Raw genomic sequence first — 20,426 nt, forward strand, 5'->3', positions numbered from 1 at the left:
ATTCTTTTCACGTATTTCAGTTTTTATTATTTTTTGTTAACCATATGTGCATTTTAGTTTGGATCTAATGCTATATCCGTTTTTATTTTATCAATGTTGACAAAATAGCGTTCACTGGTTCAGAAGCCGCAAAACGATTCAATCGTGTTTCTGCAAAAATGGTGATATTTATATCCCCTTTTCTATCATCTATATTGTATGCATTTAGAGTGAAATCTAATTGTATAGTTCGTCTGTTTTTTTTTTTTTTTTTTTCCTCTTCTTCCATGTTGACAAAATAGCGTCTGGGTTTCTAAATGACTCGTTCGACTGGTTCAGAAGTCTCACAACACTCAACCATGGCTCTACAGTAATGATGATACCATTGCAGCTACAGTCCCTATACATTGATTAAAGGACTGCCGAGATTAATAAGGGAACACATGTGAATATTTATTACGCATTCATGAGTGACAATGTGTAATGATGAATGAGTGAACTATCCTGTATCAGTTTGTCTGTCCTTTCTGGTCTACTTAGTGTTATCTTGTCTGCTTTCCTTCTTTCCAATTAATCCCCTTCAACTTCCAACAGGGCTTGTTAAACTATCACCAGCCTCGCCAAACTTTCTCCAAAATCATGGAAACACCTTAAAAACCCAACAATTTCCTGTGGAAACTTAAACTAATCAAACTGTCACCAAAATCACGAAAAATAACCTTGATAACCCCAATACTTCCTATAGTTACTGTTAATTATGCCAAACTATCATTAGAATCACGAAAATATGCTCAAGAACCTCAGAATTTTTTCTACAGACTGTTAAATATGTCAAACTAACACTAGGATCACGAAAACAACCTTGATAACCTTAGCATTACCTCGACAGACTTCTAAATGTCAGATTAACACTAGAATCACGAAAACATGCTTGATGGACCCAATAATGTCCTCTACAGCCTGTTAAATACGTTAAGCCCTCACTAAAATCATGGAAGTTTCATTTATTTTGCCCACACTATTTAATTTGAGAGCGAAAGGTAAAGTTATAAATTTTCTTCTTTGATCTCGACAAAATACAAACTTGATTTCGGAATGGATAACATGGAACACAAACACACTCTCTCTCTCTCTCTCTCTCTCTCTCTGTCATCCAAAATCCCACTTTTCTAACGCATTTTTATTTTTCATCTCTCTCTCTCTCTCATCCAATTTCCCACTTTTCTGACTCTCTCTCAAGGCAAAGTTACAAATATCCTCTAATCACGACGAAACGAAAACTTCAATTACAATGGATTAAATAGAACACCTTTTTTTTTTTTTTTTTTCTTTCTCACTTTCTTTAATCTCAACTGAAACATTATTGACTAAAAATCAAAGACACATTACAACAATTAATAACGATTTCTCAATATACACAAGTCCCTGTCATACAATCCTGGCATTACCACCACCTCAAACTATTTAACAATACAGTGGCCTCGTTAGCAGATAGTTACGCTCGTTACAGGCGTGTTATGGTCAGTGGTGAGTAGTTTCATATACAGAGGAGTGGTAAATAGTGATAATCTGTATATACAATGATTTATGCTACGTAGTTAATGAAGGAATGAAATAATAAAATAACAGGAAGATTCTCTCTCTCTCTCTCTCTCTCTCTCTCTCATCCAATTTCCCACTTTTCTAACGCATTTTATTTTTCTCAACGTAAATTAACTTAGATAAACCCCAAAAGACTCATTAATAACTGAAAAAAATAATAAATGTAGTCTCTAACCCTTTCCCTCATCGCCCTCTCTCTCTCTCTCTCTCTCTCTCTCTCTCTCTCTCTCTCTCTCTCTCTCTCTCTCTATGAGGCCCCAACGGCAGTCATCGTCTTTATCTTGTCCCTGAGATCGTTGTATTTGGTGTCCAGCCTCTCCACGTCGCGTCTCAGAATGCTGTCCTCCTGCTCCCTCAGCTTACGCTCGTCGCGCACCTGTCCAATGAGTGAGGCACAGGTCAGATGAGGGATGCTTGTTGTTGTTGTTGTTGTTGGTGGTGGTGGTGGTGGTGTGCTTGTTGTTGGTGTGTTTGTTGTTGTTGTTGTTGTTGTTATGTTTGTTCAGAATATATTTACGTTTTTTTTACTAGAATTCTTATTGTTATGTTTTTTTTTTTTATTTAACTACTACAACTACTAGCTTGTTACTGCTGCTGCTACTACTACTACTACTACTACTACTACTACTACTACTACTCGATACGTGTTTTATATAACTGTGCTACTAGTTAATCACCGGAAAGCCAATTATCTGGAACAACAATAATTACTACTACTACTACTACTACTACTACTACTACTACTACTGCTGCTACACTCACCCGTTCCGAGAGAGAGGACTTCACCACGTGCACCGCCTCAGCCAGTTTCTTCATCCCTGTTTGCGTTTCATCCACGTCTTGATTGAGCTGAGCCTGAGAGAAGGAAAGAAACATCAGAACAGGAAAAGGAGGAGGAGGAGGAGGAGGAGGAGGAGGAGGAGGAGGAGGAGGAGGTAAGACAAAAACCACAAGACCAAACGAGCAAGATATAAATACACACACACACACACACACACGTTATCGAGCTTGCTGTAATATGACACTCACTCTCTCTCTCTCTCTCTCTCTCTCTCTCTCTCTCACCAGGCTGGGCACAGTGGAGGCGTTTTTCTCGTTCTTCCCAATAATGCGGTCCACTTCGCCCCTTAAATCCTTGAAATCGTCCATTCTCTCCTTCCTCTCCTGGTCCACCTTCTTGCTTAGCTTCGTGTCCACCTCCCTCACCTCCTCCTGCAGGTTGGCAATGTTCTTCGGCGTGTCCTGCGGCGGGAGGAGAAAAAAAAAATGGGATTGATGTGTGTGTGTGTGTGTGTGTGTGTGTGTGTGTGTGTGTTTCAGAGAGAGAAAAAAGGTTGATTTGAGGTTTTTATGATGCTTTAGTGAAATTTTCAGAAAGAGAGAAAAAAGAGACTGATGTGTCTTTTTTTTTTTGTGGGTTTTCAGAGAGAGAGAGAGAGAGAGAGAGAGAGAGAGAGAGTCCTGGTGATTGCTTTGTCTTAGAGTTGTGAGATAGTGTGATTAGAAAGATTAAACGAATATACGAATGAATAACTGATTAAGAAAGAAAGAAAAAAAAAGAAAAAAAATCACTCATACACTCCCTCACCCTAATTTACCTCACACTCCTCGTGGCCCAGTGGGTAGAGCGCTGAGCTTTTAAAAAAAAAACTAGCGTGAGATTCATTTTCACCCACACTCCCTCACCTGCACCTCTGCCTGTAATTTGTCCACCTGCTTCTTGAGTCGCTCCTGGCTGAAGATCACTGAGTCAACCTTCTGTTGCATCTTGTCTCCCATGATTGTGTTCGCTTCCTGGTCCTCCGCCTTGGACTGGGTGGGGAGGGAACGGGTGTCAGCATTAAGTAGGCTAGATCGTGCAGCACTTCCGCTCCGCATCTCCATTACTTTTCAAAGCCTCTAGATGATATTATAAGAGTTTCTGAGGGTGTTTTTACCGTTAATAAGTTTTTAAGGGTGTTTTTGAGGTTGTAGTGACAGGTTAGCAAGTTTTTTAAGGGTTTTTACAAATTATCAAGTTTTTAAGGGTCTTTTTTTACAGATTATCAAGTCCTTAAGGGTGTTTTTACGGTTGTAGAGACAGATTAGCAAGTTTTCTACATTATTCACAGGATAAACAGTCTTGAGAACCGGCTGATCATCTCTGTGGCCTTGGAAATTAATCGTGGTGAAAGAGCAAAGCGTTGGGAGGAGGAGGAGGAGGAGGAGGAGGAGGAGGAGGAGGAGGAGGGATAAGTGAAAGGAGAAAAGTTATAGGATCTATTTTTTTTAATGCAATGATATAATAGAAGGAAGGGAAGAAGGAAGAAATGGAGGAAGAGAATGAAGAAGAAAAATGATGGCATGTTATGACTTATTTACGATGAAGAGAAGGGAAGCAGGTACAGAAGAAGGAGGAAGAAGAGGAGGAGGAGAAGAAGGAGAAAGAAGACGAGGGATGAATGAAAGAAGTAAAGAAGAAAAAAAAAACTATGAAAGAGGGAATAAAGAAAGGAAGAAAAAATGAATAGAAAGAATTGTAATCAACAAACCAACACTGAAAAAAATAACAAAATAAAAAAAATCCACGGAAAAGAAGGAAGAAAAGAGAGAAAAAAAAAACAGACTTAAAATCAACAATCCAACCCGGGAAAAAAAAGACGAAAAAAAAGAAAAAGAAAAAGAAAAACGAGGACCAAATGAAAAAAAAAAAAGTAAACCTAAAAAAAATGGACATGACAGTTAGCCTTCAAAACACTTACGGATTTAAGCTTATTATCCAGGTCATCATTCTGCTGCTTCATCTTATTCTCCACATTGCTCAGTCTGTGGTCAAGCTGCGCCACGTCCTTAGCTATCTGCTCCTTTATTCCTTCCGTTTTCTCATTCTGGTGTCGGTAGATCTGACGCGGGAAGGAAAGAAAACGGAAGGGAAGGAGTGAAAGGGAGAGCTCTGAGTTTTTCTTCCTTTTTTCTTTCATTTGGTAGATTTAGTTTGGTTTGGTTGTAAAAGTGCGCTTGTTTGTGTTTATTTAGCTGTTTTGCTTTGTTTTGTTTGTTTGTTTGTTTGTTTGTTTTATTTTCATTCGTAATATGCAAGGGAGAGAAAAATAGTTGTTGTATAGTAATGGTGGTAGTAGTAGTAGTAGTAGTAGTAGTAGTAGTAGTAGGATAAAAAGAGGAGGAAGAGGAATAACAAGGACAATACCAAAAACAACAAGATTTCGTCGGTAGTAAATAAAAAAAAAATAAATATAATTAATGTACTTTCCCCTACCAACCCCCCCCCCCCTCTCTCTCTCTCTCCCTCTCTCTCACCTCGTCGTAATTGGTGGGCTGTACCTGCGGGGCACTCTTGGTTTTACTGGCTTTCCTGTCGACAGTCCCCACGGCCGTCTGCAGCTCCAGTATGCCCAGCTTGGCCCTGTCGTCCACATCATTCACTCTTCCCTCCAGCACCTGACAAAGGGAGGCAGTGGGGAAGTGTTAAATCTGAGGTATACAGGCGAGGATGATCGGTGGAAAAACGTAAAAGAAGATAGCATTTTTTTTTTCTTTAATTCTTCCATTCATCACTCGTTTTCTTTCTCGTCCTCTTTCCTTCCTTTCCTCTTCCTACGCACACTAGCTCGTATTAAAAACCGCTGCTCTCTCTCTCTCTCTCTCTCTCTCTCTCTCTCTCTCTCTCTCTTGCCACGACTACTTTGCAAAACCATGAAAATGATTAGCGTGTTTTTCAAGAGTTTCTCCTGCTCATAATGTAGAAACTGTAAATCTGTCACTAGAACCGTAAAAATGTTTAAAATCCGTGTAACTTCACCACGAGTTTTCCAAGGCCAGAGAGAAGATTAGCCGGGTCCTCAAGAGTTTCTCCTGTTCGTAATGAAGGAATCTTGTAAATCTGTCACTAGAACTGTAAAAACACGCTTGAAAACCCGCATAACTTCAACTAGTCCAGAGTCTTTTGAAAGCAGTGGAGTTGAGGCGAAGAAGTGTTTTAAAATATGGTCCAATTAAACTTACATTGCTAAAAAACACATTTCACTATCGCAAATGGTGTCCACTAAGGCATTTTGGCATCGTGAAAAGTGTTTGAGTATGGTTCTTTCCCCACTACCCGGCGACGCACCACGCACGCACGGCCACCAGCTTACCTTAATCTCGTTCTGCCTGTCGGTGATCTCAGCGGCCAGAACCTTCTCCTGCTCCATCACGTGATCTCGCATCTTGGCCTCCAGCTGCGCCATGCCTCGACCCAGCTCCACCACCCGCTGGCTCGTCTTCTCCTCGTGTTGCTGCGGCGAGACACAGCACAAGGGGTCACCAAGGCGCCACGAGGCACTACAACAAGCAACACACACACACACACACACACACACACAGGTTCTTCACTATTCCACACTAATTACTAGCAATAGAGAAAGGAAAGCCAGTTATCTAGACTGACTACTACTACTATTACTACTACTACTACTACTACTACTACCACTGCTACTTCTAACTAACTACTACTACCACCTCTAACACTTACATCCACATACTTCTTCATGGCGTCCACGTTATGCTCCACGTCTAATTTCACTTCCCGTATTCTCGTCTCCACTTTTTCCTGCAGAGTCTTCTCCTCCTGCGCTCGCCTCTTGTTCTCCTTCGTCAGCGTGCCCTCGATCACCGTCAGTTTGTTTACCGTGTCGTCCCTCAATTTCGCCTCCCTGTGAATAAAAGCCTTAAGAACGGCACTGGATTCCTTAAAAGCCCGATTAGAATCCTTTTTAAAGTAGGCTGTATTTTGAAACACTTCTGCGCTACACCTCTGCAATATCAAAAGCCTATAGATGATTTGACACGGGTTTTTAAGGGTGTTTTTTATGGTTTCTATATTATTAACAAGGGAAATATCTCTGTGGCCTTGGAAAATGGTTCTAGTGGCAGATTAACAAGATTTCTACACTATTAACAGGAGAAAGTCTTGAGAACCCGGTTAGTCATCTCTGTGGCCTTGAAAAGTTATGGTAAGAAACTGGGAGAGCAAAATGTCTGTCTCTCTCTCTCTCTCTCTCTCTCTCTCTCTCTCTCTCTCTCTCTGACTCACTTCTCCTCAATCTTCCTCGACAAGTCCTTGGCCACAGATGACACCTCCATCAGGATCCGCTGTTTCTCGCTGGCGCTGAACCCCGCACTCAGCTCCTTCATCTTTTCGTCAAACTCTCGCATCTCCTTGTCTTTCTCCACCTTGCTGCTGCCGTAGTCCTCCAGCAGCTCGTTCATCCTGTAGTAGTAGTAGTAGTAGTAGTAGTAGTAGTAGTAGTAGTAGTAGTAAGAGGAGGAGGAGGAGGAGAGGAATGGTTAATAATGCAGAATCTTTGTTAAACTATCACTTGAATTATGAAAAAACACCATTGAAAACCTTACCGACTTTCACTAGAGCCTATCAAACTGCCAAAATCATGAGAAAAACACTTGAAAACCACAATACTTTCCACTAGAGCATGTAAAACTACCATAATCATCAAAAACACCCTTAAAAACCTCATTATTCTCCTCCACAGCCTTTCAAACTACCATATCATGAAAACGTAATTGAAAACCTCATTAACATCCACTATAGCCTCTTAAAGTGTCACTACCAACATGAAAACACTCTAGAAAACCCAAAAAACAGTCTTTTAACCAGAAAATATTCTCGAAAACCTAAAAAATAAAAATAAATAAAAATTCCTTGAAAACTCCCAAAAATATCCTTGAAAATCCTCATCAGTATCTTCCCTTCGAGTCTGTCTAGCGTAAGAGAGGTAGCGACGCCGTAACATTTCGACTTCCCTCACCTCATGTTTACTTCCGTCTCGACTCTCTCTCTCTTCTTGGCTTCCTGGTTGAGGCGCTGCGTGAGGTCTTGAATGGTAGCGTTCATCTGGATCAGTCTGCCGGAGAGAGAGAGAGAGAGAGAGAGAGAGAGAGAGAGAGAGAGAGAGAGAGGGCGGGGTTAGATTTTTTTTCCTTTCTTTTTCGCTGTATTTCATATTTTCTCCCGTTTTCTATTCAGTCAAAACAATAATATCTAACTACTACTACTACTACTACTGCCAACGTTTCATTAAGTCTACAAAGAAATTCTGCTACAATGTACACGTAAGCTGAACAAATTACTACTACTACTACTAATACTTCTACTACTACTACAAATACTACTACGCACTTTCCTTCCAAGGCCAGACGCACAGTTTCGGACATCCTCCCATCATCCTGGGTTGGCGGGGAGATGTGGATGGGAGCGAAGGGGGCCGGCGTGTGTACTTTTGTGTTCTGAGCAGGAGGCGAACGCAGGACGTGAAAGAGATGAAGATTGCCTCGCTGTGTATACTTTGTTCGTTATACATGTTGATTTTAGTGTAGATGAAGAGGTGATGGGAGAAATTGCAAGGATGGAAATTGAGTAAACGAGAGAAAAAAGTAAGAAATGAGAGAGATTTCTTTGCTCTCCAGGCTCTGAATTGGTTATGTTTGCTTTAAGGTTTAAGATTTAAGATTGAAAGGATATCGATTGAAATGAGAAATGTTAATTGATAGCTTGTTAGTTCATACAACTGTTGTTTTCGTTTTCTTTCTGAGCGAGAAGATAAAGAAAACGATGAAAACACGTACAGAACAGTAGATGAAAGGAAATAATTGAAAAAAAAAAGTAATGAAAAAGAGTAAATTAATATTACTATAGTTTAAATCTCTCTCTCTCTCTCTCTCTCTCTCTCTCTCTCTCTCTCTCTCTCTCTCTCTCTCTCTCTCTCTCTCTCACCATCATCCTCTTGTTGCTGTCCTCAATCAGTCTCGCTTGCATTCTCACGTTTCCCTCCAGCGAGCTCATCTCCTGCGCCACGTTGTCCACTTTTGAGGTCGTCTCGCGCAGTTCATCCCTAAGAGAGAAGCACAGACGCTCCAGCTGTTCCTTGCTCTGCGTCACCCTCATGATCTCGTGCCTGTATTCCTGGAGCCTGCAGAGATGAGAGGATGGCAGGGTAAGGAAGTGACATAACAGAGAGAAAGAGAGAGGTCATCATTCTGAAACATTTTTGCCCCATACGTCTGCTACTTTTAAAAGGTTTAGTTGAAGTCCGCTACTTTCAAAAGGTTCTAGTTGAAGTGACACGAGTTTTTAAGGATGTTTTTTATGGTTTTAGCGACAGATTGATAAGATTTCTATATTGTGAGCTGGAGAAACACACTTGAGAACCCAGTTAATGATCTCTGTGAACTTTTGAAAATAGTTACTGTGAGAGGGCAAGGCTGATAACGGCCTAAGGATCTGAAAATTGATAAGTAACCCCTGTAGACTTATTACAGCAAGGGAAAACGGAAAACTTAAGAAAACAATAAACATTCGTATACAAAAATCTGAAAATCTAAATAAAAGTCATCAAAATTAAAATAAACAAACAAATGGACGAAGAATATAAGAAAAAAAACAAAAACAAGAATACAAACAAAAGACGAACTGCATTACTTCTGCGCACTGTTGCTTCTCCTCTCTATCTGGTCCTGCTGTGCTGACGCGACCGCCTTCTCGATGCTCTTGATGTGGGAGTTCATTTGCTGGAGGGCGTTCCTGGTGTCCTTCAAGCCGTCCTCCATCCTCCGTATCCTGTCCTCGAACTCAAAGGTCTTCCCCTGTGTCTGGCGAACCGTAGAGTCCATTCTGGCGACCACATCCCTCTCCTCTCCCAGTGATAACTCATTGCGCTTCACGTTCACCTGTTATTGTTGTTGTTGTTGTTGTTGTTAGTAGTAGTAGTAGTAGTAGTAGTAGTAGTGCCGTAACTTACCCTGGGATCGTATTCTGAAACACTCCGCCACATCTTCACTACATTCTAAAGGCTCTACTAGTTGCGGTTACGCTGATTATTAAGGGTGTCTTTCATATTTCTAGTGACTCATTGTTGTATTCTCATTAACTCAAAGGGAGTGGTGAAAGGAAACGGAGATGAGAATTGAACGCTATTGTACCCACCTTGAGGTCTTGTTGTACTCTCATCAGCTCGTCCAGCAAGGTACGGTTACTCTGCTCCGTGGCATTAAGACGCTGCTCCAGCATGTCAATCCTTCGCCCTAAATGAGGAAAATAAAGGAAGAGACGTCAGTATTACCTAACAGCATTTCAGTGTACAATATAACAAAAAAAAATCAGTATTTCCATTAGTTTGTCTATCTAAGGCATTCTTTCTATCTTCCAAATTTTACTCGGAAAAGACAAATCTCTCTCTCTCTCTCTCTCTCTCTCTCTCTCTCTCTCTCTCTCTCTCTCTCTCTCTCTCTCTCTCTCTCCATATGTCTAGGCAAACATTTTCCTACAATACTATGAAAAACAAGCACGAAAATTATACCAATGAAAAAGCTTACGTCTTCTCTCCTTCCTCCTTGCCTTACCTGCCATTGGGTCTGCCTGGGGGCCTGGGGCGGGGCGCGGCGGGGGCGGCATCCTCTGTGGCTGGGGCGGGGGTCTGCGGGGGTTCCCTAGGGGCGGTCTGGAGTGAGGCAGTCCCGGCAGACCGTGCACGTTACTGAAGTTCCTGGCGCGGTTCATCCTGTAGGAGAGAGAGAGAGAGAGAGAGAGAGAGAGAGAGAGAGAGAGAATGTGTAAATGTATGAAAAAATAAGAAGTTTGTAGCGTGATTCATTTTGAGAGAGGAAGGGAATGAGAACAAACAAATAAATTAATAGATAAATAATGTTTCTAGCGCGATTTATTCTGTAGAAGTGAGAGAGAAATAAAAATAAGTAAATAGATAAGAAAAGCTGGATTTGAGTGAAATATAATACGGCGAATGACAAAAAAGGAACAACAACAACAACAACAACAACAACATCAACAAACAGAACAAGAAAACCCACCCACACACACACACACACACACACACACACAAGACGACGAGAACAGTAATGCTAACAATAGCGTCAACAATAGCAGTGATGTCAAGAGAGAGAGAGAGAGAGAGAGAGAGAGAGAGAGAGAGAGAGAGAGAGAGAGAGAGAGAGAGAGAGAGGCTATGTATCCCTTCAGCCGTCTCTCCTCCAAGCAACCATCGATTCAAGGCCGAGACAGAACCAACTTAGCCCACTTATACTTGTCTCTGCCTTGACACCAAATCTTTGCAGAGAGAGAGAGAGAGAGAGAGAGAGAGAGAGAGAGAGAGAGAGAGAGAGAGAGAGAGAGAGAGAGAGAGAGAGAGAGAGAGAGAGAGAGAGAGAGAGAGAGAGAGAGAGAGAGAGAGAGAGAGAGAGAGAGAGAGAGAGAGAGAGAGAGAGAGAGAGAGAGAGAGAGAGAGAGAGAGAGAGAGAGAGAGAGAGAGAGAGAGAGAGAGAGAGAAAGGGGGAGGGTTGAGAAGGAGAGGAAGATATCTATTTTTCTTTCATTCCACGTATAAATGACTCGTATATTGTTTTATTTTTCATTCAAAGAAACGTTTTCATTTTCATTTTCCTTTTTTTTTCGTTCTGATATTTATTTATTTTTTTCTTTTCTTCCTTTTTTTCCTTTTTTTCGTTCAGAGACATTTTTCCCTTTCATTTTTTTTTTTTTTTTGTTGAGAGAGAGAGAGAGAGAGAGAGAGAGAGAGAGAGAGAGAGAGAGAGAGAGAGAGAGAGAGAGAGAATGAAAAAAAAATGGAGTAAGAATGTGGAAGATAAAAATTATGAGTGATAGAAAAGGAATAAAAAAAAAAAAAATTATGGAGAATGGAATTATCATCATTGTTGTTGTTAGTTTGTTGGTAGATAGGCAACAACGTGTGTGTGTGTGTGTGTGTGTGTGTGTGTGTGTGTTGTTTTAGGTTTGCGTGCGTGATTTTATGGAGTTATGTAACCTACTTATATTCTTTGCACGCAGGTATTTACACACACACACACACACACACGCACACACACACACACACAGTATTATCAGTAGGTATTTTATTTACTTTTTTTTCACTTCTATTGATTTGCTCTTATTTTTTTCATTCGAGTATTTTATTTATTTATCTTATTATTATTATTTTTTCAGCATGGGGTTTATTTTCTATTTTTTACTTTATTTTCTACTTTAACAATCAAGTCAGTAACACACAGTAACCTTCACCCCATTATTTATTTATTTTTTTTTTTTCTTTCTTCCCATCAGTCTAGTCACGCACATTAATTTTCACCCAAACACAAAAATAATAACAATACCAATCTTTCACTCAGCTCCCACGACCCACAAGCCTCCGTTACTAACAGATGAAAATAACCAAAGTGATATTTTCCTTGTATTTTCTTTTTTTTTTTCGCTGTCTAATTTTTCGTCTCACCTCCAATATTTGTCTCCAATCTGTTTGTTGGTTACCCTCTTAGCAACCTTACCTCGCTCGCTCTCTCCCTCCTTTTCTCACGGTCTTGTCTATAATATCAGCACCAAGCATTATTTTACCTTTCCTCTCTTCATTACAGACACATACGCACAGGTTAAAGGTTAATTGTAGTGATAGTATAATTATGAAGACGTAACCAAACACTTCAATACAACACTTATTTATGTTTTCAAATGTATTTTCACGAGTTAGGTCAGATTAGGTTAGTTTCAATGCAAAACTATACTTCCAACACGCTCCAGTGGAAGTTAGTCATGTTTTCAGTCATTTTCACGAGTTTGTGGTAGTTTAAGAGGGATATTGCATTATTATAGGGAAAAGCACCCAGGACCCCAGCTTATCATCTCTGTGGGTTTTGAAACGTTTGAAAATAATGAGAACTATTGCTTTCTACATACAGGCAAAGGTAGATTTAGTAATAGATAACCCTGTTCTTATTTCTATTCAAGTCTCTGGGACGTAAATTCCTCAAACGTTATGAAATATTTATACACTAATCACCTAAACACTGATCTGGTTTTCCCTTCTTTATATTCAGAGTGTAAAGAGATTTATTTCCATTAATAGTCTCTGTGTGATCGTAAATTAAAGCGTGTTCTTATGTCAGCACACACACACACACACACACACACATTTCACATAATCAAGGCACACGTAAAACACACTCATACAAACATGACCAGCTGTGTTTCTCGCATAGATGAAGGGACAACACAACACTACACAACAACAGTACCTAGTATCATCACGAACTGAAGTACTCACATAATTTAGCAGTCTACGAGAGAGAGATGAGCGAGGTGGGAAACGCAGCGGAAGAGAAGCGAGCGGGTGGGGAAGTGAGCCTGAGTGAGAGCGACGCGGACACACTGAGGTAGCGAGGCAGGGAGACTGAGCTGTTGATACGTTCAGTGTTGACCGGCCGCTGCCACGAGAACAGGCTAAACAGGGGCAGGGGAGGGACACCAGGCGGCACGAGCGACATTTGTGTTAATCATTCAGCACCGAGTATAAATGTGTGTATGTGTGTGTGTGTGTGTGTGTGTATCGGTGTGTTTTGTCGGATTCGGAACGTGTTCTGCTAATAACGTGTCGTTGTAGTACATACTATATAAATACTGTGGCAATTGCAATGTAATACACATAAAAGCCCTCCCTTGTCTAAGTATATATTATATTCTATCCTTATGTACTTAAGACAAAATATCAACAAATTAACCACGATAAAACTAAAAAGGCAAAAAAATTACCCACCCTATCCTATTCTTACTTTCCTTATCCCTAACATCGTGGACAACATATCAACCAATTAAACCCAAGAGAGGCAAAAAAAAAAAATACTAGGTATATTTTCTTCCGTGTGAATAAAACTAAATATTGAAACGAACACCCCCAGCCATCCAGCAACTCTTTCAGTCAGCAGGCTAGGGGCGTGTCACACCTTTGGGAGATGTGGGGCGTGAGTCGGGGAGGGCTTTACCTGGGCGGCTGGGAACAGCTACGGGGAGAAGTCACACAGAGCAGGGAAAGGAAAACACGCTTTTATGTATGCCCATATATTACACAACAGTATACAAGTCACCGCGCAATACAGTAATGACACACAGACAGGCACGGTCCGTCACTCTACTCACAAGAGCTAAACGCGCCTGTCTTTTCTCGCTCACACGTCTCGTCGCGTCGCGGTCTCGGCTTTCCCTCTCCGTCTCTGTCCCTCAGTGCTACAGTGCTTAAAACCCTGCCTCCCATGTCATCACCTCTCACACCTAACCACACTTATTCTACCTTGCAAGATAAAACTATGAGTCACAGGTACTGATTACTAATACTGCTAATGTTAGTTGCTACTTATAATATTTACACACACAAACACACACACATGGACACCCTCATGACCCTAGAGCCTCAGAATCACCCGATAGGCTTATATCAGCTCTCCTTCCATTAGCGGTATAGATAACGGTGCCAACTTGTCAATAACGAGCAATGCAACGCCGCTAGTTAGCTCACTCACACATGTATTCATACTTACTAACACGTGTCGTCATATGAAGCTGCCTCATACACACGGCAGGCTCTTGTATACACCTACAGATACGCGTTCCAATAATATTAATGAATGTCTCAATATTTCACGGTTTTAACTCGTCATAGTCTACTCTAAACTGACTTATAGGCCAAAACATCAAAAGTTAAAGACCGTCATATTATTATTATTATTATTATTATTATCTATTTATTTATTCTAATATATAGCTAAACAAATGAATCGGCTGGGACAGACGTAAATAATTTTTATATATCAGCCATCATCCGTTTCACTTTCTCCACTATAAGCCAAACGTCATAAAATGAAGCCACATGACTAAAGTTTCATTCCTGATGTTGAGATACTTCCATCATAGTCTGGTTTAAGTCTGATGAAGGTTTAAATGAGGGAGATGAGTGTGTTGGCACGCCGCCCATAATGTGTTATAGCCTATCGCCGGATTTCAATATTATTTTCATTTTCCTAATTTCTGTATTTCAGCTGTTAAAAGGGATTTTACGGTTTACAGCAGAGAAAAAAAAAAACATCTTAAGAGAGGTTTTATTCACTGAGTTCATTGCACGGTCAATATAATAAGTAATATCCATGTCTATTGAATAAGTGACATCTCTATTCTTTTCCTTACCTTAGATAAAACTCGTGTGTGGAAAAAAGGTCGCTCGGAATCCAGGCTGAAGCAAATCTATCATGACGTCTTACATTAGAATATAAGAGAAGTTGCCACAAACAGCCATATAGTTTATGTATGGAAGTTTGTGTACATCTAATGCATATCTAATATGCAGGCAGTTCCTGTATATCTGTGCATATCTAATATGCAGGCAGTTCCTGTATATCTAATGCTGTCTTCATATCTATCTATTAAACTATCACTACAATCATGAAAACACTTATTACTTGTACTAGAGTCTGTTGAACTTTCACTAAAATAATGAAAAAAATAATAAAAAATAATAACTTCCACTAGGGCCTGTTAAACTCACTAAAATAAAGAAAAATAAAAAAAATACTTAATATCTAATGCTAGAACCTATTAAACTGTCACTACAATCTGAAAACACTTGAAAACCCTAACAACTTGCCCTAGAGTCTGCTAAACTATCCCAAAATCGAAAAAAAATACCTTAAAAAATAATAACTTCAACTACAGCCTGTTAAACATCACTAAAATCACGAAAAACACTTGAAAACCCCAGTAACTTGCCCTAGAGTCTGTTAAACTATCCCAAATATGAAAAAAATACCTAAAAAATAATTATATCTTCAACTACAGCTTGTTAAACATCACTAAAATCATGAAAAACCCTTGAAAACCCTAATAACTTCCACTAGAGGTTCTTAAGAGGCCAGGCAAAACAAACCTAACATGGTCCCTGAGTACTAACCCTAAGGATCTTGTCTACATTACATCTAACCCTATCACTTAAGCCTGAGATTCATAACCACCTTTCCCCCACTCAATAGTCTCATCTTTTGTCCTTAAATATATGTATATCTATCTATCTATCTACAAGGCCAGCAATCCCACACAGGACGGCCCAGACAAGAGCACCACACACTCATGCTCACACGTCATTCACACTCTCAGCCATGTCGGCGCCTGGTGGGGAGGGACAGTCTTGTGAACTACCCCTGCAGGAGCTTAGGCATAGCACACCTGGCCACATGCTTCCCTAAATATATGTACTGTACTATTACATCTGAGTACGGCACATTTGGCACATACTGCACTTAATGAAATGAAATGCCGATAATTATAATAGTTGTACATGAGTGGGCGTATAAAAGTACGTAAAATTAATAACAGTATCTGTTTAAAATAACGATAGCAAACGACCTTAAAAGTAAACGAGAGATGATTACAATAATAATAAATGGAAAAATAAAAAATGCTGTACTGGGATCTTATAAGTACTTAAGTATATTATAAGTGGAGCAAGAAGTGTGGTCAGCTGCAATGGAGAGAAAGGGCTGACACCACAAGGGATAAAATGGCTGGTTCTCTGCCCTGATTGAAGTATTTAAGTATTTGAGGCCACTTACATAAGGCTACACAAAGTCACAGTGAACTCTTAAAAGTGACTTGAGAATATTGTCATTACGAGATCCTGCTTGTAATTCTCTCCTTGGTGCATCTGTTAATCACCACCATGTTATTCTGAGTCACTGGTGTTGGTCAAGTCTTTATTCCACATTGTTATTATCATATGTACTGTGTCATTAAGATCATCTAGTTTGTATTTCTCTATTCAGTGTGTTTATTAAATGTATGCTATGTTATTCTGTCGCTGGTGTTGGTTAAATCTATTTTTCCTCATTGTTATTAGTATATATATTGTTATTATATATTTTCTTCCTTAAGTTCACGCCAAGATGTCATGTCTTCAAGAGTTCTGAGTTGCTTGAGTTTAATATTTTCCCTCCTCAGTAAATCTATAAATCTATGCCAAGATATTATTATTATTCCAAGTCACTGTTGGTTATGCCTTTTCTATACTGTTATTACTATTACTATTCTGAAAGTCACACTGCAAGAGCCTCAGTTTAAGGTTTTATCTCATCAGTCAGTGACTCTATTAATCTACACCAAGCTATTATCATTATTATTCCAAGCCACTGTTGGTTATGTCTTTTCTATATTGCTACTATAATTAATCTTAATGTTACTATGGTTATTTCAAGTCAGAGATGTTGGTCATGTCTATTCTACACCATGTTAATAATATCCACATTCTTAGGACCACTCACATAAGTTAAGATATCAAGAACTTTCAGTCACCTTAGCATGAATCTTCCACCTCCTCAGATCTATTAGAGTACGCTGCATACTTATTCTAAATGTCACTTGTCTACAGCATGTCTGAGATCCTCCAGTCATATTAGTTTCTACAGATCTACAACTGAATGCATGTACAACCTTTCTATTCACAACATCTACTTGTCTCTATGTGTCTCTACTTGTCTCTACTTGTTTCCTGGCTTAGCTGTAAATAGTGCAACCTCCTCTTTGGTCTGAGCAAAAATATTCATTGGAGTGGTAGGATTAATTGTGATTGTTACTCTTTACATACACTTAGTCACTGAAATACCTATAAAAAAATTCTACCACTAATGCTTTCCTTCAGTCTTACGAATTGTGTGTACTTATAGGAATCGTAAGTATGTGATTCACTTACCATCATCTCCACTGCCTTAAAAGTTGTGCGTATTTTTAGGAATCTACACTTATGGGATCTATATGTACATATGCTGCACTTGTTATCATCTTCATTCCCTTCAAAAATTGTGCGTATTTGCAGGAATGTTTACGTATGGCAACTGTAAGCGTATGATTCAGTTGAGTGCGTCTTTTTAGGAATCTACACTTAAGGCATTTATAAGTACACAGTTGTCATTGTCATCTTATCCAACTTAAGTGCTAAAATAGTTGCCATGTGCATTATATAACCCTCACCCTTTGTGGCTAAGATCGTGAATGCTTACCCCTACATTAGATAAACAATTCCCTATCACCTTATTCTGAAAGCTTTGGATGGTTGGATTGTACTTGAATTCACAATTTGTTCAGATATAAAAGTTAAATCACAAAGAAGTACACTTGGGCACTGAGGGATGAAGGGAGTAGGCAGTTAAATGACGACAGGGAGAAATGAAGCTGGGATGGTCGCCTCAATTAAAAAGAAGGTATGGATTCTGACATGATGAGCTTGAAAAGAGTTTGAGGAATTACACTTGGGCATAGAGAGATGAAGGAAGGAGGGAGTTAAACGACAACAAGGAGGAATGAGGCTCGGATGGTCACCTCTATAAGAACAGGGTAGAGACTCTGACATGACAAGCTTGAAAAGAGTTTGTGAGGTTTACAATGTCAGAGGAAATACACTTGAGTAGCTCAGGAATGGAGGAGGGGATGAGATGACAACAGAGGAATGAGGCTGGGATGGTCACCTCTACAAAAACAGGGAAGAGACTGACATGATGAGCTTGAGAAGAGTTCTGTGAGGTTCTGTGAGGAATCATGCCTCTTTTAGACCATCAAAGAAGCACTAACTGATCTCAATGAGGGATAATTAAACACTCATGAGAGGCACTGGCTGGATCTGCACCCCTGACATGGAGGTTTGAAGCACAGAGTCATAATTATGATATCCAAGGTACGATATTATCTTTAGCGTCCTTAATAGCTCCAGTCAGCACAGAGGGGGTGAGGCAGCAATGTTAAGGATACATGGGCATATTCTAAGACACAATATCGGAACTTGGTAACCTATGAGATGCTACAAGGCTATTCTTTAATTTCATAAACTTGCATGCAGCTAAAATATTTGTATGACCTCATTCCTATAGGTGTCAAATGTCTCATTTTTAAATATGTTTCTAAGTAATCCTCAATTTTCTTTCTCTATAGATTCAAAATGAAGATGAAATGCAAATTACATCAACTCGTAATGGTATTCTTAAAGTTACACATAAATTTTCACATAAACTCATTCCTAAGTACACAAATCCTCACAATCTTAAACATCTAATTAATGCACCAAATATCCTACCATAGATCCATAAAATAATAAGAAAACACAAACCATACAGACTTAACATACAAAGCACCTAAGTTCCTTCATCTCCAGAATTGTACAGTGGCGCAACACACGACACATCAGCGCTACACACAAAACCCTCAGTAAATAACACTGCCCTTGATAAATGCTACATGCCTGCTACACACCTGGCATCTTACAACCTCACTCAACATTCGGCCAGGAAGAATAACAAACACTCCTCAGATTATACGTTCGGATCTGAGAATGTTTACACGTACTGCCCAAAACTGCAATGACACCAAAGGGTTCCCTACAAAACCTAGACTATATAATATTTAGCTGATGCTTGGCTGGGTAAACACTACTAGAGGAAGCACAGGTGTTAATAATAGGAAGTAATCTACAGGAGTTGTCTGGCTTATGAGTACAGAGGTGCTTAAGTTGGCATCTCTTTACAGTAATATTTGGCTGATAAGTGACAGAGGAAGAGACAAAGGTGGAGACAGAGGGACAGACAGACAGAAGGATAGAGCAGGACAAGGTGTAAATACAGAGAGATACAGAGACAGACTGAGAGAGATAAAGCAAGACAAAGGTGAGATAGAGAGAGACAGAGGGAAAGACAGACAAAGAGAGAGAGAAAGAGCAAGACAAAGTTATTATATTATGCTTTATATATATATATACTAAACTTTATATTTATACTCATAACTGTGCTGCTAATGTTAACAATGCTTAGATTAAAATTTGAAATATCAACATGAATTGCGGGGGCTGACTAATAATACACATTTGGATTATGTATATATCCGTACTAGAAAATATATCCATCCTAACCCTTCATAAATGGAAGATAATGTTAAGGACTTTTTTCTTCACATGGGGGATCAGAAACTACACTCAGATTTGCATAGATGAGCTGACCTGAGAACTGTCTGGAGGAAATTACCATTGTGTGTGTGTGTGTGTGTGTGTGTGTGTGTGTGTGTGTTTGTTCTAATATACTATCTGAGCGTCAGTTTGTTCAGTCAATAAAAAATAAGTCTAACTTTATTTCTCCTTTTTTCAGTCCAGTTGCTAGTTTATGTTGTAAGTGAGGTGCCTGTGTGTGTGTGTGTGTGTGTGTGTGTGTGTGTGTGTGTGTGTGTGTGTGTGTGTGTGTGTGTGTGTGTGTGTGTGTGTGTGTGTGTGTGTGTGTGTGTGTGTGTGTGTCTGCAGCATGTGATTATGCAGTTAAAGATAAAATATTTCTTAGTTCATGTATGTTAATTTCCTGTCAATAAGAGAGATGGACTTGATTAGTGTGGCAAGGCAAGGCAAGGGAGAGCTAGAGGTACCTGAGTTTATTTCATCTAGAGTCTGTTTTGTCTTGTGGCCCAGCGGGATGATAATTGTATGGCAAGGTCAGGTTAGTGTAGTGACCAGGAGTAGAATATGAGCGTATGTACCGTCAATTTGTCAATGGTTCTACACTGAGACTAGTAGTACTTAACCCAACCATGATGCTATTCTACCAGCCTCTACAAAGCTGCCTACTTGATGCACATACTTACAAACTCCGTGAAACTGTGACTGTATGAAAATATCTGAGTGTTGTACCTTGTTGCCAGAGTTGGGCCACTTGTCACTGGGACCTGTAAAGATGACAGAAAGTTTGCTTGAAATACACACTCTTCCGTGGGAAAATAAGAACTGTACCATAAAATCTCACAAAGTTGGACTCCTTTCAGTTGGATATGAGTTAAGTCAGACATTCCTGAAGGCAAGGGAAGGAGCTGTACAGGGTGAGGTAGGCACAACAGGAAAAGCTTAATGAGTCTGTCTACAAATGGTGCCCACAACAGAGGGAGATGAAAGGATGACAGTATGTGTGTGTGGCCTGGATGTCCAACATATATT

General features: G+C 39.7%; 2 protein-coding genes across 10 annotated transcripts in view; both read right to left on the bottom strand.

The window, feature by feature from the left end:
* Positions 1–1,293: 1,293 nt before the first annotated feature.
* On the bottom strand, positions 1,294–12,931 carry LOC135091955 (centromere-associated protein E-like). 2 transcript variants are annotated; one of them, XM_063990025.1, is made up of 16 exons: positions 12,702–12,931; positions 9,976–10,133; positions 9,560–9,657; positions 9,056–9,303; positions 8,351–8,546; positions 7,757–7,863; positions 7,386–7,481; positions 6,653–6,829; positions 6,092–6,272; positions 5,715–5,855; positions 4,879–5,019; positions 4,323–4,463; positions 3,268–3,393; positions 2,647–2,823; positions 2,344–2,436; positions 1,294–1,957 (listed from the first exon to the last, which is right to left on the bottom strand). In XM_063990025.1, coding segments are annotated over exons 1-16 (2,211 nt in total). In that variant the 5' UTR covers positions 12,704–12,931; the 3' UTR covers positions 1,294–1,828. The 2 variants fall into 2 exon arrangements, with proteins under 2 accessions (XP_063846095.1, XP_063846096.1); XM_063990026.1 differs by lacking the exon at positions 12,702–12,931 and having other exon boundaries at positions 1,295–1,957; positions 9,056–9,388; positions 9,976–9,995.
* A 1,581-nt stretch (positions 12,932–14,512) lies between these two features.
* Positions 14,513–20,426, bottom strand: part of LOC135091954 (transient receptor potential cation channel subfamily A member 1 homolog) — a 55,310-nt gene continuing 49,396 nt past the window's right edge. For all 8 annotated transcript variants that reach the window (XM_063990016.1, XM_063990018.1, XM_063990022.1 and 5 more), the window contains one exon: positions 14,513–20,161. The gene's annotated coding sequence lies outside the window, so the exon portion shown is untranslated. The remainder of the gene's footprint in view (positions 20,162–20,426) is intronic.

Source organism: Scylla paramamosain, chromosome 39 (assembly GCF_035594125.1).
Source record: "Scylla paramamosain isolate STU-SP2022 chromosome 39, ASM3559412v1, whole genome shotgun sequence".
Classification (NCBI taxonomy): Eukaryota; Metazoa; Arthropoda; class Malacostraca; order Decapoda; family Portunidae; genus Scylla; species Scylla paramamosain.

Coding starts and splice junctions, on each gene's coding strand:
- LOC135091955 (XM_063990025.1), bottom strand. Junction 7,482..7,756: donor CGTCTGGCCTTGGAAGGAAA/GTGCGTAGTAGT, acceptor TCTCTCCGGCAG/ACTGATCCAGATGAACGCTA. Junction 3,394..4,322: donor TGGATAATAAGCTTAAATCC/GTAAGTGTTTTG, acceptor CTCCCCACCCAG/TCCAAGGCGGAGGACCAGGA.